Source organism: Lobosporangium transversale (assembly GCF_002105155.1).
Source record: "Lobosporangium transversale strain NRRL 3116 chromosome Unknown BCR41scaffold_21, whole genome shotgun sequence".
Classification (NCBI taxonomy): Eukaryota; Fungi; Mortierellomycota; class Mortierellomycetes; order Mortierellales; family Mortierellaceae; genus Lobosporangium; species Lobosporangium transversale.
Window position 1 is genome coordinate 50,611 of NW_019028999.1, and position 19,310 is coordinate 69,920.

At 42.1% G+C, this 19,310-nt stretch overlaps 5 protein-coding genes across 5 annotated transcripts; 4 read left to right on the forward strand and 1 right to left on the reverse strand.

Annotated features, from left to right (window-relative positions):
* Positions 1 to 8,021: 8,021 nt before the first annotated feature.
* BCR41DRAFT_386848 (hypothetical protein) lies at positions 8,022 to 9,115 on the forward strand. Its single transcript, XM_022027840.1, has 2 exons — positions 8,022 to 8,449; positions 8,584 to 9,115. Exons 1-2 carry the CDS (start codon positions 8,125 to 8,127, stop codon positions 8,919 to 8,921), a joined length of 663 nt encoding a protein of 220 aa, XP_021880741.1. The 5' UTR covers positions 8,022 to 8,124; the 3' UTR covers positions 8,922 to 9,115.
* Positions 9,116 to 10,157: 1,042 nt separating this feature from the next.
* BCR41DRAFT_306626 (hypothetical protein) lies at positions 10,158 to 10,433 on the reverse strand (the record flags this gene model as incomplete). Its single annotated transcript, XM_022020832.1, has 1 exon — positions 10,158 to 10,433. One exon carries the CDS (start codon positions 10,431 to 10,433, stop codon positions 10,158 to 10,160), a length of 276 nt encoding a protein of 91 aa, XP_021880742.1.
* Positions 10,434 to 12,172: 1,739 nt separating this feature from the next.
* Positions 12,173 to 13,925, forward strand: BCR41DRAFT_354587 (hypothetical protein). The gene is made up of 3 exons (XM_022024335.1): positions 12,173 to 12,566; positions 12,706 to 13,111; positions 13,242 to 13,925. Exons 1-3 carry the CDS (start codon positions 12,356 to 12,358, stop codon positions 13,813 to 13,815), a joined length of 1,191 nt encoding a protein of 396 aa, XP_021880743.1. The 5' UTR covers positions 12,173 to 12,355; the 3' UTR covers positions 13,816 to 13,925.
* A 541-nt stretch (positions 13,926 to 14,466) lies between these two features.
* Positions 14,467 to 15,359, forward strand: BCR41DRAFT_386850 (histone-fold-containing protein; the record flags this gene model as incomplete). Its single annotated transcript, XM_022027841.1, has 3 exons — positions 14,467 to 14,712; positions 14,804 to 14,886; positions 14,975 to 15,359. 3 exons carry the CDS (start codon positions 14,467 to 14,469, stop codon positions 15,357 to 15,359), a joined length of 714 nt encoding a protein of 237 aa, XP_021880744.1.
* Positions 15,360 to 15,877: 518 nt separating this feature from the next.
* BCR41DRAFT_396763 (hypothetical protein) lies at positions 15,878 to 17,021 on the forward strand (the record flags this gene model as incomplete). Its single annotated transcript, XM_022028837.1, has 2 exons — positions 15,878 to 16,278; positions 16,361 to 17,021. The coding sequence occupies 2 exons, from the start codon at positions 15,878 to 15,880 to the stop codon at positions 17,019 to 17,021; spliced, it is 1,062 nt and encodes a 353-aa protein (XP_021880745.1).
* Between the last annotated feature and the right edge of the window lie 2,289 nt (positions 17,022 to 19,310).

Below are 19,310 nucleotides of genomic sequence, written 5' to 3' on the forward strand. Positions count from 1 at the left end.
ATAGGATCCCTTGAAGACCTCTCCTTTTTCACGAAGAAGTGGCCATCCACCGAACTGAGCACCTGTCATCCTGGAGTCACTCAGGTCTGCTTCACGAAGCCAGCAGTTACGAAAGTTGACTTTCCTTAAATCCGCTCCTTGTAGTTGAGCACGCTCGAATATACCATGACTGAGATCGGCTCCTGGGATCTGGATGCCTCGCAAGTCTACTTCGGTGAATGGTTCCCCTGCCCGGACTAAGACCGTCATTGCATTAGCTGCTGCTATCCGCCACTTGCTGTCACGCTTCGAGAGTTCCACATACGCATAAAGCTGCTGCTTGAACTTTGCTTCCAGTCGGACACGGTCCTCCAAGAATTGAAGAATAGACGGCTCATTAATAAAGCTCCTCCATACCAAGGGTGACGTCTCGTCTGGGTCGGCTGAATTAACTTCTCCTTCAATCACATCGTTCGTTTCGGCTTCAAAACTGAATCCAGAACTGAAACTTTGTCGACGGTTAGTCAATGCTGCTGGTATTTCTCTATCGTTTGCGATCACATTCATCACTTTCTGTGGCTCAAACATCGCTCGTACCACACAGTACTCTAGAATAGACCGATGGACAAAGCGATACTGGTTGCCTGTGCGATTCATAGGTGATGCTTCTCGAAGGAGGTACTTCTCACTCTCCCTGCTAAAATACTCCTCTTTCCATGTACCCTTGTGCTTTGATGGAGAGTAGTCTACCACAGGATTCCCATCTTGGTTCTTATAAATTTCTACAGACAGGTCTGCCAAGTATCTGATCCCGTTCTGTGCGAATCCTTCATCACAAAGTATCCGGAACATCCTCTTATCTGATGCAGATATTTCTCCTAGTCGCTTCTTGCCTCGCTCGAGCCACAACTCAACGAACTGGTCATACAACATGACGCGCCTGATCTGTGTTTTAGAGATATCTTTATGCGGATCCACCATCCGTGGTAATACTTCCAGCGAGAGCGATAGTATGAATGGATTCTTCATAAGATCTTGTAGACTGGGTACCATCTTGAGTGCGCGCTGATAGTCCTCTACATGCCAAAGTAAGTCCACGGCAGCAACGTACTGTTTGATATAATCATCGACCTGACCCTCAGAGAATGGTACAATCATAGCTTCTTGGAACAACCCAGTATCGGCTTGGTGATTGCGATCCATAGGCTGGAAGCGATCCCGATAGTCTATTCCAAGATACTCGCTGCGGCAACTGATCACCATCTGACACGCCCATTCGCCAGGCTCATTGAGATCATTACTGACATACAGATTGTTGGTTTGCATGGCTTCATCGTATCCATCGCAGATTAAGATGAATGACCGAGTCATCTTCAGTTCCTTGATCTGCGCCTCAGTGAAATCGTACATTCGCAGCTGTTTAGCAACTATATCTTTGGTTGGGTTTTCGATACCCGGCAGGTTGATATATAATGGGATCCGACCATACTTCGGTTGATATGCCTCCCAGAGAGTCGATTCTAGAGTTTGATTGAATGTCGACTTGCCTGCTCCGGAATCACCTCGAACAAGCATTACTTTCTGATCGCTGTCCAGGAACCCTTTTACTTTGTCCATCAGCAAGAACAAATCAGTATCGCTCGCTTGGGGAGTTGCTTTGGCATACTGTTGGATGTAAAAGCTCTGTTTGTCGTCTCTGGCCGCCATTCGCCGTCGCTTGAGTAGACGCAAACTCTTCTCGACGTCAGATTTATTCTGCACACGATCAAGCAATGACGCGGATGCAGGTGGAGGCGGTGTTACAATGAAGGGATACTGCGTTAATGGCTCTTGGGACCAATTCTTGTACAGTTGTTGCTTATTGACATCTCCTTCCATAGCAAGATCAGCCAGAAGTGTCTCTGCGACTACAAGGAAATACATGTAGGATATACAATCTACTATTAATAGGCTTGCTTCGCATGATACAATTAAAGATGAGGCACTATATCTGCTTACCTTGTAGATCTTCCTTAGCTAACGAAATCAGCTTCTTCAGTATAGTAATAATCCATTGTTTGATCTCCACGCGATTACCCCAGTCCTCATCATTCTTATAAATCACTCCAAGGAAAGCAATCGCACCTTGGCGCGTTTCCATAGTCCACTGTGTATCGACTGCAATCTGTCCTAGTCGCTGACATAACCCCCATTGGAATGCAAGGTCTCGTCGGCAGGGTGCCTCACACACAAGGGCCTTGAACTTGGTGAGCTCACCTGTCCGAAGAAATGAATCAGCTCCACGAAGTGCTGGATACCATGCGCTTTTGCGACTAAAGCTGAGTCCTTCTTCCATACACTCTCTGAACGTCGTTCCGCTCTCGTACAGTGAAACTGCACCATTGTACACATCCAAACTCGTGTCAACAATGTCTGCCACATACGGAAGTCCATTCTGGATATTGACCAGTTCATCCATGAAGGCATTTAGATTGAGCTCTTTGACTGCACTCACAAGCCCAAATACTCCTCGAGCCACCGCTGATGCACGTCGAAGCATAGATTGCATTGTTGATTCATCATTTGGAATATAAAGTAGCGCTTGAAAAGCATAGGCTGCATGATACACCAGATGAGGATCTGAGCTTTCTTTTAGTCCCTTCAGACAGGCTGCTAATGGTTCATGGAGCTGCTCTCGCTTCAGGCCCTTGACTTGGTTATTGATCATGGCATCGAGAACATGTGAAACTGTCACACACAGCTGATAGATATGCCCACTAGATTGTCCGTGAGTGCCTTGTAAGCGAGAACTTAGATTGCTGAGGATAACAACCATATCATCAGAGTCGAGGTATCCGGGAGAAGCATACTGTATCAGCTGAGCCAATCCTTCCAGCAAATGAATCTCTAGCATTATATTCTGACCAATTCCTTTGACCAAGGCCATGAGCACTGCCCTATACTGATCTTGATTGAGAACTGGAGCCAACATAACAACTTCAGCAACAATAGCCTTAGCCTTGATATTATCTTGGATGAATGTTGAAATCACTCCCGATGCTAAGTTCCGAAGTCGCTCCTGTTCATCTTGATCATCCAGCACGGCCAAAGCCCAGCCTTGCTCCTGCTCACTGGGATTTGTTTTTGGTATAGGTGCAGTAGGAAGCAGGCTAAGACAGTTGACAAGCTGCTGGGTATCGTCCAGGTAAGCGCCTGGAGGGGGTAAGTTGTATTCGAGCTTCACTTGAACTACATCATGGCTAAATATGTCTTTTGGAACAACTGCGGGGCTGTGTGATTTTAGAGTTCCCGCGCCTTTAATTGCCCCTTTCAATTTGCCGATACTGATGCCGCCGCTTCGCTGTTCGCTGCTGTTGCTGTTGCTATTGCTGTTATTATTGCTGTTACTATTGCTGTTAGTGGGTATATGGGTTCGTAATGACTCTTGACGGACAATACTGCTCCCTTGGATGTATCCCCACTTCTCTGCTTTTCCATCACTTTTCTTAGCATCATTTAAGCGGCCTAGACGTCCGAATAAGCGAGCGACTTCATAGTAAGCTGAAGCGACAGCTTGACATAGCATTTTATCTCCATTGGAAGCTGAAGAGGCAAGATTTTTTCTCGACTGCTGGATTCGAGACAGTGCAAAGTCTGCATCGAGACACAACTCCATGAGGATTTCATGATCATTGTCTATTCTACGAGCGTCCTCCATGTAAAGATTGAAGAGTCTCAGAGCCTTTGATGGCGAAAGGACACCTCGTGTCGAAGTATACGTCTTGCCAAACATCGGCTATTGTCCTTTTTGTTTTCCTTTGGATTTTGATCTATTGATTAAAGAATTTCAAATAATACTTCTAATCAGCAACCATTATTGCGATAGATACATAGTTGATTGTAAGGATAGTGAGTGATATTACATTCAGGTATTTTAAGGACGAAAATACGAAGATGGCTTGTAAAAACAAATGCTTTATGTTGAGAGATAATGTTGTTGTGAGAACGAGAGAGGTGAAGAAACAGAGAAAAGATGTGAAAGGAAAAGAATTATGATCGGTGACTTCTCCAGTGAATTCAATACACAAGATGGAATTAGTAGAGCCCATTTGTGTGTTTGCATGTTGCCAGTGGTGAAACAGATTAAAAGATGCAAGCTTTGCCTCCTTTCCAAGAAACCAATCTTTTGAACAGAAAACACAACAAGTCGAAAATTGCACCAAAAGATTGCCAGCTATTGGTAGCGAAGGAGCAAACTCAGTTGCAACTTTTTAATGCCCCCTCTCAAAATCGCCACTAATTGAGCGAGGCAAATCCTCATATTTTTGGTAAAGTCTAAGGAAATACGTCTCTTTCGAAAGAATGTGTGCTGGCGCAATAAATTATTTGCAGAGTTGACCCAACGTCTACAAAGAATTATGGATAGTATCCTCAACAACGATCCAAACATGGTATGCTGGTATTACGGCAATTACAACCTTGTTGCTGTGTTTGGGACAAATAAGATTTGCGTACTAGTCAATGCAATATTTTACAACTGCCCCTCAGATGGCGAAACGGAAAAGTTTATTGGTGCAGCTCCCTTATAACTATAGTTCCAAGCAACCGTTAGGTTTTGTTTGAAGAGAACCCACTGAGCACATGGCAGATGGAGATTTACTCGGTCAAAGTTGAAAAACCTGGTTTTGAACCATGGTATAGCAGGACGACCCACATTAAATGCAGTAGAAAGTCTTTGAAGTAGCATGAATGTAGTGATAAGATTGAAAAGCAGAGGTATCAGATGGGTACACGCTGGGCTGGGCACGACGTAAGTGCCTCGAATGCACTTTTTTCTGCAACAGACAACATTTTCATAAAGTGAGCGTCGTTTTTCCGCTTGCTAAATATCCTATTCATCAAATTGTACACTTATTCTGAAGTCCTAGGAAGCTTTGAACTAAATGTCTAATGTGGAAAAGCTGCTTTTTAGACAGAAGCTCATACATAAAATGTTGAAGTATGTACCCTGGACGCTTCATCTCAAATCAACACTATCCATTATCTCTTCTAAAAGCTTGAGAGTGCTTATACTCAAATAAAAATCGCCGCAATGGTTTTCCAGGCAAAAGGAGCAATTGACTAGGCGAATATTTGATATACACTGTCCTGTTCCTCTATCCCGTGTATGCGCTGTGTCTTCCATGCCCCCAAGTTAGTTTTATGTGAGCATATAAATAGTAGCTGCTTGGATGTCTCACAGGTGTGATGGCTGTTAGGACAATATTGCATTCACCTTAGAGCGAGGATGGCCTTAAAATTTGCAGACCTGTTGTTCTTGTCATGCATTTCAAAGCCTCACTCTATTATCGTCAACACAAATGGCTATCTAAGTGGTTAGTCGTGGAAGAGCATCTGTAATACTGCAAGTCGTTTACTCAACAATGGAAAAAGCAACTCGCCGCTCCAAAAAAGCTCAAAAAGGAAAGCACCTTTGGCTTCAACCATTTCACCTTTGTACGATTTTTTTTCTTTTTTCTTTTTTTTTTTTTTGTCCAGCAAACTCTCTATCTTTCCAGACATTCAAAAAAGCCCCTAGCATCTCCACCAACCATCCTACATCGCGAAGTTTTCAACCGCTACTGTCTTTTTCATGGCTGTTGTCATCTTGATTATGTTCACTCCTAAGATTGTAGGTGTGGTCTTTACACTTGCGCGTGTTTATATCCTTGTTTCTATGTTGCATTTGAATAATATGATGCCTCTATTCATTTTGAGCGACTGAATCTAGTCATGCGTAGGTCATGACTACAATAAGAAGTCTGCTTTTCAATATTACATGTGGTGGTTCGGATATGCTGTAGAATGTTGTTTCCATGGCATGACTGCTTTCCCCTTAGAAACTGCTTTTCCTTGCTACGCTATTAGACTGGTCATATCTCGAGATTGTTTATGTTGTGCTTCATAAGATAAACAAATAAAACGATAGGAGCATTGATCTGCAATGAGGCTTCTAACTGAGGACATAGGCAGTGATATGAACGATCTGAGCGACTATATCCGTTCATCTGTGGTACTCGTATAGAAACCCGATTTTAAATCTCAAGATGGTGCGTTAGACATTATAGATGTGACAGAGTTTTTGCTTTCATCTTAAACAGTAACATCAAGAGTGAGGAGAGAAGTTTTTTATTTGCTCAACCACATCTACTCGGTGAAATATCACTACAGTAGTAATATTCCTTAGGCCCGAAAAAAAGGCATCAAGTAAGAAGGCAGCTGAATACCATTTGCATTGTAGTTTTTATAAAATTGTGTTTTATCAAATGAATAAGTGACGCACGGGGGTTTTTTTTTTTTTTTTGTTTCCTCTGACTGACCGATTGAGAGCATGGTCCGCTATTAAATTACAAAAAAAAAGTGAGAGAAACGACACCTTTATCCTTGTAATGGAAAAGCGCACGACGTGATGACTGTTCCAACGTGCCATTCAGGCCTTGTACAGCGAAGCCTGTCAGTAGACATGAGTATTGACTTATTGGCTTGAACAGAACAAATACCTTGCCGTCTCGCCACTTCCTTTTGTTCATCATAGCGAATGAGAGTGATCACTTTACTGAGCTTAAAAGACTAAAGCCATTGCTAGACTCCCATAACTTAACATCTATACTGTCTGAGCACTATGTTAGTTGTGTTAAAGTCTGAACATGAGTAAATGCTTGAGAATTTTCCGTAGGGTTGGGCGCACCTTGATAACTATTACATTAATTCAGGAGTAACGCGTCCCAAACCACATCTTTCCTCCTGAGCCTTGAATAGTGCAATGAACTACTACCTCGTGCAGATGAGGAATAAATTTATTTGATCCCTGAAAAGATAAAGAAGGGTCATGGTGACCGTTTAAAAGTGAAATGAGCATGGGGTAATGGATAACGGCTTTTTGTAAACATCTCTACCAATTGCTTCAGTCAGTAGCGAAAACCACGCTTCATAATGCATCTGCGCCGTCCCGGCTTCAAAAAAAAGGGCTCACTCTTGGAGCGCAAGTGAAGAAGAAAAATGCAGAGTTGACGCAATTGATGTGATGAGAGCAAAAAATAGTCCTTGCCTTGCTGATGTTTGATAATAGCGCGTCTTGAACTTTTCGTCTACATACATAGTCCAAGTTAGCAACAGTCTGAGCAATATCAGTCAATGACACCCACCAAAGGAAACAAAAAAGAACGCAGAAAGCAGCTGAAGTTAATTGGCTTTACTGAGTCTCTTCATGACAGAACATCTGGCAGGGAACATACACAAATTGACAATTGAAGCGTCTAGTAAGATCGTTGGGCCTCTAGTCTCTTCTTGCCCTAGCTGCTCGTCTTGATGCAAAATGGAGACCAGGGGATGAAGAATGGATAGGAAGTCGAGAAAAAGGAAAGGATACTATAGATGCCGATGAAAAAACATGACTCCCCTGCCATCTTTGCCGTTGAGATATCCTTAGTTCCTTCTGCCATTTCAACCAAATAACGCAAGATACCTACTGTTTTTGGCTCTTCAGGGCATGGCACACAAACCACGCCTTTGTCAATGTACTAAAAGTGAAATAATAACTCTTGCTGCTTATTGTTATTTTTATTATCTAGACATTGACATAGACGTCTCTTTGAGCACGCCCCTGTGGCTCCTTTAATAGACTAGCCGTGTAGCCTGAAGGCTAGTATAGCAACAGATTGTATTCTTTTTTTGGAGACAAAAAGATTTAAACTTTCCTCTTTTAGGACGATTGTACTTTGTTGATATGCATGCCAGCCCCTAGTCCTACCAGACAATGGCCATGGGCATGTCCAATTGGAAAAAATCGCGACAGGGATGCAGGAGGAATCACCGAAAATAAACGGTGCTAACGTCCCTTAACTTTAATCCAGTGGTAATCTAAAAAAAAAAAAAAAAGATCTTTTCAACTGCTCACCATTCATGCTTCAAATGCTAACAGCTCTTCATAAACATATCCTGTATATTCTTGAAGTCTGTCTGAAAAAAGGTTTGAACGGTTATAAAAAAAAGGAACAAGCAACATATAAATACCAACATGGCCCCCACCCTAGAACAGACTTCTACAACAAACTCATCTGCAGCTTTCTCATAAAAACTTTCCTACACACTCCAAGCCAATAGCTTCACTCAAAACATACTCTCAACATGAAAATCTCTTCCGTCATCCTTGCATTGTCTGCTGTCGTTGCCATGACTCAGGCTCTTGCTCCTATCACTCCTTCCAGCGACATTGCACCTTTGAATAATGGCGTAAATGTCAACAACATGGTTCCTAGTTTGCTTAAGCGCCATGTCGCCGCCGCTGCAGTCGATGCCGATGTCAAGGTCGATGCTCTCGTTGTTGTAGTAGCCGATATCGTTCTCGATGTTAAGGCCAAGCTTAATGCTTTTATTGCTGCTCAAGTTGAGGCCAAGTTGAAGGCCGATGTCAGCCTTGTTGGCCTTGTTGATATCCGCGCCAAGGTGGATGGTAAGTTCAGTCATCAAGTTGAAAGCGAGGGAGAAAGCATAGCCCTCAGTCTCTTGCATTATACTGTTTATTCTCTTTGGGATTTGATTCTAATCTCCTGCGATTTTTGCTACCTCTCTGCTATGATCGTATAGCTGCTGTTCAAGCCACCATTGATCTTTACTTGGGACTTGATGTCAATGCCGATATTCAAGTTGCATTGGCAGCTATTGTCGATGCTCACGTCAGCGCCAATGTTGATGCTGATGCCAAGGCCATCGCTGCTGATGTCAAGGCCTTGATTGAAGCACGCCTCAATGCTTTGGTCGCTCACGTCGATGCCAAGGTCCTCGCTGCTGTCTATGCTGCCATCGGAGCTTCTGTCAATGTTGGTGTTGGTGTTGATCTTGACGTCGATGTTCACGCTGAGGTCCTTGCTCTCCTTGCTGAGGTTAATGTCGAAGCCATCATCGCCGCCCTTGTCAACCTTTAAAGGGATCTCCTCAAAGAAAGCAAAAAATCACCCTAGACAAATTCCTACTTTTTATAACCTACAAACCTATCTAATTCCACTTATTTAGCCTCTATCTATAATTCTCCATCTTTCTCTCGAAAAGTCTCTTTTTTGCTGCGCATTTAAGAGAATAGCTAATTGTTTTGTAATACAAAGAAACCATTAATTAATCTACTATACTTGACATGTTCAGTACCCTGGTACTCATTGATTATGTTTAGTGTTAATATGTTTACAATTGTTATATAATATAGAGTTGTTGATTAATGTCAAATTGAGCACGTCTTTTGTTGAAGGTATCACACGATAAAACTAAACTACACGTGCATTGAAGCAGTTGCCACTAACGTACCTAAAATTGCTGCGCCGATCACTGATTTGTATACCTTGGAATCGGAGAACCCGTAGACACTGTCATACAACTTGCTTTTGATGAAATCACTCTGTATATTGTATCTCTAATTCACTTCTAAATTGCTGTAATTTTTTTTTTTTTTTTTTTTTTTTGAACATTTATTTCATGATGTAAATGAGGAGGGAGAATATGTACGTTTATAATATTTTGTTTTCTTGTAAATAGGTACAATGCCATGCATATGTGCTAAGGGATGTTGCTGTTTGGTGTCTCTTTGATTTTTTCTAATGTTATTCTTCTATTGGATTATTTCAGATGATGATCGTTTAATCCCTATTGGTCAGTTCCAGATAAAAAAAAAATAAAAAACGGTAAGCAATTGCAATTAGAACATCACTACGCACATGGCACCGTGCAGACGTGCAGCAAAAAGTAAACAGAAACAATAAGAATAGAGAATAAGAATAGAGAATAAGGGATGAGCAAGAGAGAAAGAGAAAAATAAATAATAAAAGAATAATATCTATATCTTCTTTTAATAATTAGGTGCACTGTTTTAGCATTTCGTTCTCACGAAAATCATCCCCGGTGTGTTTTTTGCCTCATGGTTTGCTATGCTATTCTCGTAATGTAGGAATCAGCGTGGTCACACAAAACAAAGAAAGAAAAAGAGATGTGTTGGAAATGTTGATAGAAAAATGGATTTTCTCCATGCATTGAAGAGTTATATTTAGCTCTTCTTTTTGTCCAAACCGTTCACCCTCGGTTAGGTAAGAAAGAGAAAGATGCATGGTGCGTATGTGAAAAAAAAGGAGACGGGAGACGACGGTATAGTTATTGCCCTAGAAGAAGAAGGACGTTTACCTGTACTGGCTGTGAGGATTTTCGTTATAGACTTCGCTGCTCCGGACAGCTTTTGTATCCTTTCGAGAGAGCACACGCTTGAAGGACTTTGCACGGTTCATGTTATTATCGTTGCCAACTTGGTTATGAGTGTAAATCCCATCCTTATAGTTAGACTCATAGTATTCTTTGTCTCTCTGTTCAAACTCCGGTGTGAGTGCTGCCCTGCGCTTGGTATATTTGCCGATTTTCCAAATCTCGTAGTTGCGCATCAATTTGTCCATGAGGCCCATGTTAGAACTTATATTGGTAAAAAAAAAAAAGCAAGGATGGAAAGGGATGACAATGAAAAAAAGGAATGATTGAATGTCTAAATGAGGAAATGAGTGTGAGTGAACGATGTGATTGAATGATGCGTTTATGAACGAATGAGTGAATGAACGAATGAACAAATGAGGGAGAAGAGGAAAGAAAGGAAGGAGCGAAGCAATTATAAAGGGTAAATAAAGAGATAGAGATGTGAAAAGGAGAGCAGCGTGAGGGAGAGATGGAATGCGAATGGATGAGAGAATGAAAGGGTGAATGAAGGGCAATGAAGTCGGGTCTGTGGGAAAGAAAAAGCAAATGGTGAAGGGAAAAAGAAAAAGACGCAGACAGGGGGAAGGGGGAAGAAGGGGAAAAGGAAAAAAGATGGTGTGGGTTGTCAGTCAGGGCCTGCTCCATTGGAATAAGGTATTGAGTAATATAACTATCATTGCTCCATCCATTGGCCATTGGATCCTATTCGGGTCCAACTCTTTGTCTCATTGCAATCAGAGTCCTTGGCCCAATCGTAAGCAGCCGGATCTGTAACTGTGAAATGAACTTGAGGAGGAAAAGGAATAGATGGAGATGGTCTCTTTTCTCTTTTCGCTTTCTGAAAATGCTTCTGATGAGATTCTCTTCTGCTCACAACTTTATTCAGCTATGCTTGCCAGTCCCCTCTTCTTCCGCTTTTACAAAGAACAAGGGCACATCGGCATCTTCTTTGGCGCTTTGGTAGAGTTCATTGAACATTTCTTGCTGGTCCTTTGGTTCTTTCGCCAGATCTCATTGTCAACAACGCAATTCACACCCTTTGTGTGAGAAAGGCACTAGTCCGTAAAAGAAAAGAATTTAACCCATGTTACCCAGCGATCGTGATCACTCGTTGGTTCAAATCGATAACGAATGAGCGTGTCTGGTGTCTGTGCTGTGTGATATGGTGCCTGAGTTTGATTACTCCGGCTGATGGTCTTTCAATATCCGTAACATCATAGCTGGAAGCAAGGGCCTTCCTGCAGGAGGACACCATCCACATGTACATTAAGATGGTTACTTCACACAAACAGAATGGCACATTGTTTGATTTTCATTCTTTGCCTCTCCACATTGACTTTCATTTTGTGTTTGCATTTGTTTATTTGACATGAAAATGTATATAATGTGAGTGTGTACAAATGAGCCCTGTTAACTCGAAGAGACACAAGGGTATTTTTAACCGTCGCCGTTCTTAATGACTGCTGCTCTTCCACCCTCTTATTCATTCAGTGCTCACTCACTGTGCTCACTTTTTTTATTGCTTTAATCCATTCTACCATCATTTCCTATGATGCGGTGCTTTATGTGAATGAAAGGTTCCCTTGACCAAATAATCCGCCTCAGTTAAACACCTCAAATAATAAAAATTCGTAAACATGAAATACGAAACGAGTGCTCTCACTTCGTAGAGAAGTTGTCGAAAGAACCCATCGCTTTTTTGACTTTCCGCATTGCACATGGCAATCAAATTATAAATACCACGTTGTCGCGTCATAAAAGCCATTTGATGCGATGTAAAAGCGCTGGTTACTTGGTCCGTGGAAGAAAAGGAGTCTGATTATGATCGAGAAAATACAGGCTTACTTTCAAGATGAAAAAAAAGGGCTCCCCTTAACAGCCATGTCAATTTGCTTTTTGATAATTCATCTTGATCAAATCAAATTCGCCAGCATACCCCTGCCACGTCAAAAAGGTTGAATTGTAGTACAAACTCTCAGATTCAAATGATCATCTCATTTTCATTTCATTCGATCGCCTTCTCTTCATCTCTTCATCTTCTTCTTCTTTTCTACTTGCATTCGCTTTCGCTGCCTCTTTTTTGACACATTTCCAACAAAGTGTTTGCCATCTCATACTCCAACATATCTTCTCTAAGATGAAGGTCCTTGTTCTACTGAGCATATTGCTTGGTTTGTTCACTGCACTTGTAGCGGCCGGTGCAGACTACTATAAAGTTTTAGGACTCACTCGAAGCGCAACCCCAAAGGAAATCAAAAAACAATACAAAGCCTTGTCTAAAAAATACCATCCAGACAAAAACCCTGGCAATAAAGAAGCAGAAGAAAAGTTTGTCGAGGTTGCAGCAGGTAAACCACAGCAGAAGACATACTCATATTTTTTATATACCATATTGTGGCCATTATTTTCCATATTCTCTTTTATCTTTCCTTTTCTTTCTACCTTCACATTATTAATTACGTTAACGCTTCCTTATGAGCCATATAGCCTACGAAGTTCTCTCAGACAATGAAAAGAAGAGCATCTACGATAGGTACGGCGAAGAAGGACTGAAGCAGCATCAAGCCAATGGTGGCGGTGGTCATGGTGGCTTCCATGATCCGTTCGATATCTTTGCACAATTCTTTGGTGGCGGATCTAGACATCATCATCATGGAGAACAGGAGCGAAGAGGTCCCGAGATGCGATTGGAACTTGAGGTTACCCTGGAAGAATTGTATTCTGGAAACTCAATCGAGATTGAGGTTTCGAAACAGGTCATCTGTCCTCATTGCGATGGATCTGGCGCTAAATCGTCCGACAGTGTAGTCACATGCACAGGATGCCAAGGTCAAGGTGTCAAAGTTGTGAAACGTATGCTGGCGCCAGGCATGTTCCAGCAGTTTCATCAAACGTAAGTAGGAAGGGAAAAAAGAAAAAAGCTTTACGAATATACCCACATCTTGATATACCATCCAGGAGATAGCTCAGGAGGCGATGATTTTCACGTATTTGTTGACAACGTTTGTCTTTCTATCTGATAGCTGTGACCAATGTGGTGGTAAGGGTAAGATGATCAAGGAACACTGTCCAGTCTGTCATGGCAACAAGGTCCAGCGCGGATCTGAACAACTGACCATTGTAGTCGAGCCAGGCCTGCCAGATGGTGCCACGATTGTCTTTGATCGGGAAGGAGATGAGGCACCAGAGATTGTGCCCGGCGACATTGTATTTGAAGTACGTACACGTCCTCATCCAGTCTTTGAGAGACGTCAGCATTCGCTTTATACCTATGTTACCATCACGTTGGAACAGGCACTTCTTGGATTTGATCTGGAGATCAAGCATCTGGATGGTAAACCCATCCGGCTGACTCGAGGTGAAAGTGTAACGCCCTTTGGTTTTGTACAAACGTTGAAGGGTCAAGGAATGCCCATTCAAGGATCCAGAGGTGATTTTGGTGACCTGTTCGTAGAATATAAAGTCGAGTTTCCAGAAAGGCTGACAGAGGATCAAAAAACACTGTTGGCAACAGCTTTTGGCGTCAAAGCAGCCTTCCAGGAGAAGGCTTTTGGAGGCGAAGCTGCAAAACAACAAGTCTTGCATGATGAGATGTAAAATGGCCCTTTCCCATGCTACCCTACTTTATCCCTATTACGATTCATGAAATAAATAATAGATAGACACTGGTTAATAAATAGCTTAGGATGTATTAAAAAGCCCAAGAGCGAAAAAGACTTGCTTCGCCCATCATTTTAATTAATGAGTCCTTTCTTTTTCTCCCTTTCTTTTTTTTTGTGTGTGTGTATGTGATGTGTCACTGAATGCTTAGAGTCTCACTTCCTAGCTTTTTTTTTTTTTTTTTTTTTTTTTTTTTTTTTCTGGATCATCAAGGTTTCATCCCTTTCTCTACAATCTCTTTTTCAATGCCTGGTTAGTTACTCTGGTACTTCGCTCGACCAACAAATATCTTCTTTCATTCGATCAAGTTCTTCAATTTCACCCCACTCTCAGCCTGTCATTATGAATTTTCAACGCCAGCGGGCGAGCTTTTCTGGAAATACCTATCCAGATCCAACTAGTGGTACCTATCGCTTAGACCAGCCTCAACATCAGCAACAGTACCAACCCCAATATCAGCAACAGTATCAGCCTCAACATCAACAACAGCAACCGCAACCGCAACAGCAACAGCAGCAACAACAACAACAGCAACCCCAGTTATCATCGCATCAACGCAGTAATAGTAATCTTCATAATCAGTCAATTATGCAGAGTCAACAGCCAATGTACCCCGTTCTTGCTTCCATGAATCATCCCCCACCGCCGCTGAGGCATTACCATGATCCTGCTTTTACACATCACCAGCCTATGCAGCAGGCATACATGCATCTTTTACAGTCATACTGGGCAAGGCAGATGCATGAGATTCAAAATATGCCACAGGATTTCAAGGTTCATCACTTGCCATTGGCACGTATCAAAAAGGTTATGAAGACAGATGATGATGTTAAGGTAATAAATGAACAACCAAAAAATAATGAACCTGTACATTGAATCTCCGAGATCTACTAATGGTTGTAATCTGCATAAACTCTTAATATAGGCCAAAATGATTAGTGCTGATGCACCCATGATCTTTGATAAGGGCTGCGATATTTTCATTACCGAACTCACCCTTCGAGCATGGTAGAGAAACCTTCAGGCCTTTCCAAGGAAAAAATGTTTTTACATGAAACTAAAAAAAAAAAATCTCGTTTAATTATGACGCTTGTAGGATCCACGCTGAAGAGAACAAGAGACGGACGCTTCAAAGAAGCGATATTGCAGCAGCCATTGCCAAGACAGACATGTTTGATTTCCTAATCGACATTGTCCCCCGAGAAGAATACAAGTTCTCACTTCCTAAGGAGCACAAGTCACACCATGGAATCCACGGGATTCATGGCATTGCAAGTGCAGGTACTTCAGATCGCCGCCGAAGTCAGGAAATATTCCAGCCTATGCCTGGACCAGGAAGTGCTACGGGGCCAAAAGGACCATCAGGAGGGGTGGGTATAGGTAGTAGTGGTGTTGATCCCTCAACATCTAGTTTAGGACTGAGTGGGTATTATCCTTACGACATGATGGAGAATGGAGCATTTGCACTGGTAAGGAAGTAACTCTTGTTTACCTGATGGTCTGTGCTCTTTCCAATATTTGTGACCAAAACACAGCACTGACTTTTTTTTTTTTTTTTTTTTTTTTAAGGGACAAGATGCACAACTTCAAATGCCCTTTGTGGGCCAACAGCAAGTACACCCATCGTATCCTCAACAACAACAACAACAGCAGCAGCAGCATCAGCATCAGCAGCAACAGCACCAGCAACATCACCACCATTATCAACCGCAGCAGCAGCAACAACAGCGTTACGATTTTTAATAGATCATTTTTCTTAAATAAAAAAGACTTTCTACAATCTGGTCGCTTGCGTGGCTTTTGAATACATTCTTTTTATTTGCATCATTTGTTCAGTTGTTGTCCTCATTCATTCCCCACAATTTTGCAACTCACAGTCAGTCCATTCATAAAAGCTTGTCTCACTAATCTCCTTCATTCACTTTCTTGTCTCGTCTCTTCACTGCAGTTAAAAGTAAAACAGTAAACAGCGCTCTCATTTTCGGGATACAGGCGCGCAATGACGGCCCCCGATTCTGACCCTCCAATATCGCCCCCAGCTAGCCCATTGTTCAGCCTGCCCAGAATACCATACTTCTTCACTATCACCCCTTACCCTTTATCTACCGTTGCAACAGCTGCCCTAAGCCTTCCTTCCTGTCACTCTGCACAACAACAGTCTCTTTTGCGGATGAAACGTCGACACAATAGTTCAGACTCTGGTTACAGAGGTCTACATTACCCAGCAGATCATGTCAATGACACCGAAATACCAACATATGCTAGGCATGGGGGATATAATCGCCAACAGCAGATTCAGCCAGATGGACAGGAGGAATATATTGAGCCTATAGAGCCAGGAGCCGACAACATTGAAGGCCGTGTCTTGAAAAAGATGCGGGGCATTAAGCTTGACTCTGAGTAGGTCCTACTGCTTCCAACAGATAATCATTGGGGCGAGTGTCACGAAACACTCACTTTTATACATTGTTCATGGCTCTAGATCTCCTCCCTTGGACAACGTTGATACGCCAAATCAACAGATTAGTGGCAAATATCAACAGCAGTCAGACGTCTCAAGGATGATTAAAGTTTTTGGGCCTATCAAAATCTCAACTAGAGCCTCTGCAGCCAAACCTCCAGAATCCTTGTCTCAGACGAATATAATCGAGCCAGCTGCATACTCTGATATGAATAGTCTTCTTCATCAGATGCACGCTGCCCGTTTTGGGATACCTTCAGACCTATCAGAGGACTCCGGACCGCCTTTAGATCCAACACAAGAGCAACAGCAAGTTTATCAACAGGATCAACAGAATCAGTATGAGTCTCAGCATCGTCTGCCAACGTCGAGGACATCATTTGCTTCAAATACAACATGGAATCAAACTCATAGATTTGTCCCAGTAAGTAGACAAGCTATAGAAGAGGATGATGAGATGGTAGACGTACAGGAGATCAGTCAACAGAACAATGACTTTCAGCAGTTACCGACACAATATGTGCAACAGGGATACATGCTGGAGGACCAGTATCACCATTTAGCGCAGCCAAGCAGCCAACAGCGACCGCAAGACGAACACATCAACAACTCCAGTGTATATCAAAACATCAATGCGCAGCTTCGTGCTGCTTTTCTTGCTCGTGCCGAGCGATATCGTTAAACTCGTGTTCTACTTGCACCATGGACTGGATCTAGCACAAATAAAATCGCGAGCTATTATAGTACGTGATTCTATGCAACATGCCAAGCTGGACTGGATCAAACTCTTCTCTTCATACGGCCTCTATACTCAATACTTTTACTTTCTAAGTCGAAAAAGAACTGGAGTACCATGTCCGCCCCATATTCATCACGACTATCTCTATTCCTCCGATTACTGCCTTCGTCCATTACAAAGAATGCCCTCATCACCATTATCATCACATCATAAAAAAAAAGGGCCATTCTCTCTGAGGCATGTCCGGCTTAGAAAGTTTTCAGCCAAAGTCTGGTTTTAGCCTGTCAGCGAACATTCGTGTATTACATACATACCATTTAGACTAGTGGCGAGTCTAGGAGCTGTGCCTTTCTTAGTAGGATACAGAACCATGTTAGTCATTGCGCAAAGATAGGCTCTCTCATGTGTCATTTATTAGAAAAGTATGCGTCAGTGAGCTTGAAAATACCCTTAGCCAAACTCAATGGACAGTGCATGGCTAGGCAGTAAGATTAATAGCTGAACAAGTAAGAGCTTTTAGTGAAATATATATTGAGTATTCAGATCAAATTCCATGTCCAGAACAAAGAAATCGTGCTTATTAGATTCTATTGCAGTATTGCAGAATAATATTGAGACTCTGAGCCGACCGAACAATCTTTTCACAGATAGATCCGTCCCATACGCCATGTTAGACATAGCTGCGAGAAAAAAGGACTGTCTCATTACAAGTATAGATGTCCATCCCTATGCTTAGGCACGGGTCGCTTGCTAGGGAAATGTCATGATTTGGATCCTTGGCCTGGAAGAAAGAGAGGCTTCACTTCAATCCAATTACTTCAGCCTTCCTTAGTAGGTGGTAATCGGCCCTATATTGAAATTTATCAGAAGATATTGGGTTAGTATCGGTTTTTTTTCCTTCCGTAGATTGATAGGGTGAGATGTCATCCTACCAAGCTCTCTTGCGGCAACAGATCATTCTACTGAAGCATTCATGTTTCGACTGCACTTATGTTTGTTTGCTTGCCTAACTTGGAGGGATAACGAATACAAATTTTGAACACACTCATTTTTTCAACAATATGATTTGTTCCATGTTGGGGATTCATATCAAATGTTGCTCTGATAGGCAATGGAGGCATTAACTCGTAACCCATCCATCGAATTTTACTTTATTTACTGGGAAATGTGACTTGGGCAACTCGACACACTTCTTGGGCGTTCGCTTTGGCAACAACAACGGTCGCCAGACGTTGTTTGGCTATGTATTTGAGAGATATGGATAGGGATGTGAAGGAATGAATTGAAGCTTACAATATAGAAGCAAGAATAGTGGGTGAGCATTTCAATTTTCATATCTTTATTAGTAAAGTCATAGAGGAATAATGTGTTTTAGTTGTTGTCTAGTCTTCTTAAGCATGTAAATATTCTAGTAAAGATCCATGACTTCTGCCCTGGACCGAGTGGCTGAGATATATTCCGGGATGTGGATGCGGTCCTCTACAGTCTAGTCGGTTGTACACTTGGAGACCCTAATGTATATAAGTTAATTCAAAGTGAGATGGGTGGCTCGTGGCTTTCTCACTGTCGCTCCGATGAAGTTCCTTGGACGATCTTAGATGATACACACACAAAATGAGAGCTGTCAGTATCAATGGCCCTATGCGAGGACCAAAATTTCCTGAACCGTTTCTCATTTTGTATGTGACCACTGATACCTGCGCGCCGCATTTTTTTGTCTCATTGTTTCTTGTTCTCTTTGTATGCAAAATCATAGACTGCTGGAACTGTGCAAGTAAGGCCCATTTTCCTCGCTCCGTTTCTTCAGTATTCTTATTGTGTTTCTTTCTCGTATAGAAGCAATTACTGTTGAGATGCTTCACTTCCTAAGCAGACTTTGTGTGCTATTTTTATTGTACCTTGAAAGGTCTCAATTATATATTTTTCCACCTCTATATCCCCTATCTTATCTATTGATCTATTTGTCATAGTTGGTAATCACCGGTTTTATGGCCCTCTCAGAACCACGATTCTCCTACGCCGCTATCCGGGCAAAATTATTGAACAAAATAAATATATAGATCCTTCGATGAGCTTACTTGGGTACTGTTCTTTTATTAGGAATCTCAAACGATACGAAGCTGTCCTCATCTTTCTGAGAGAAAATGCGCAAGCGACTTAAACTCCGACGACTCACTACCAACGAAGAAAGGCGGCTACTTCATTACATCGACAAAATCAATACAAAGAGCA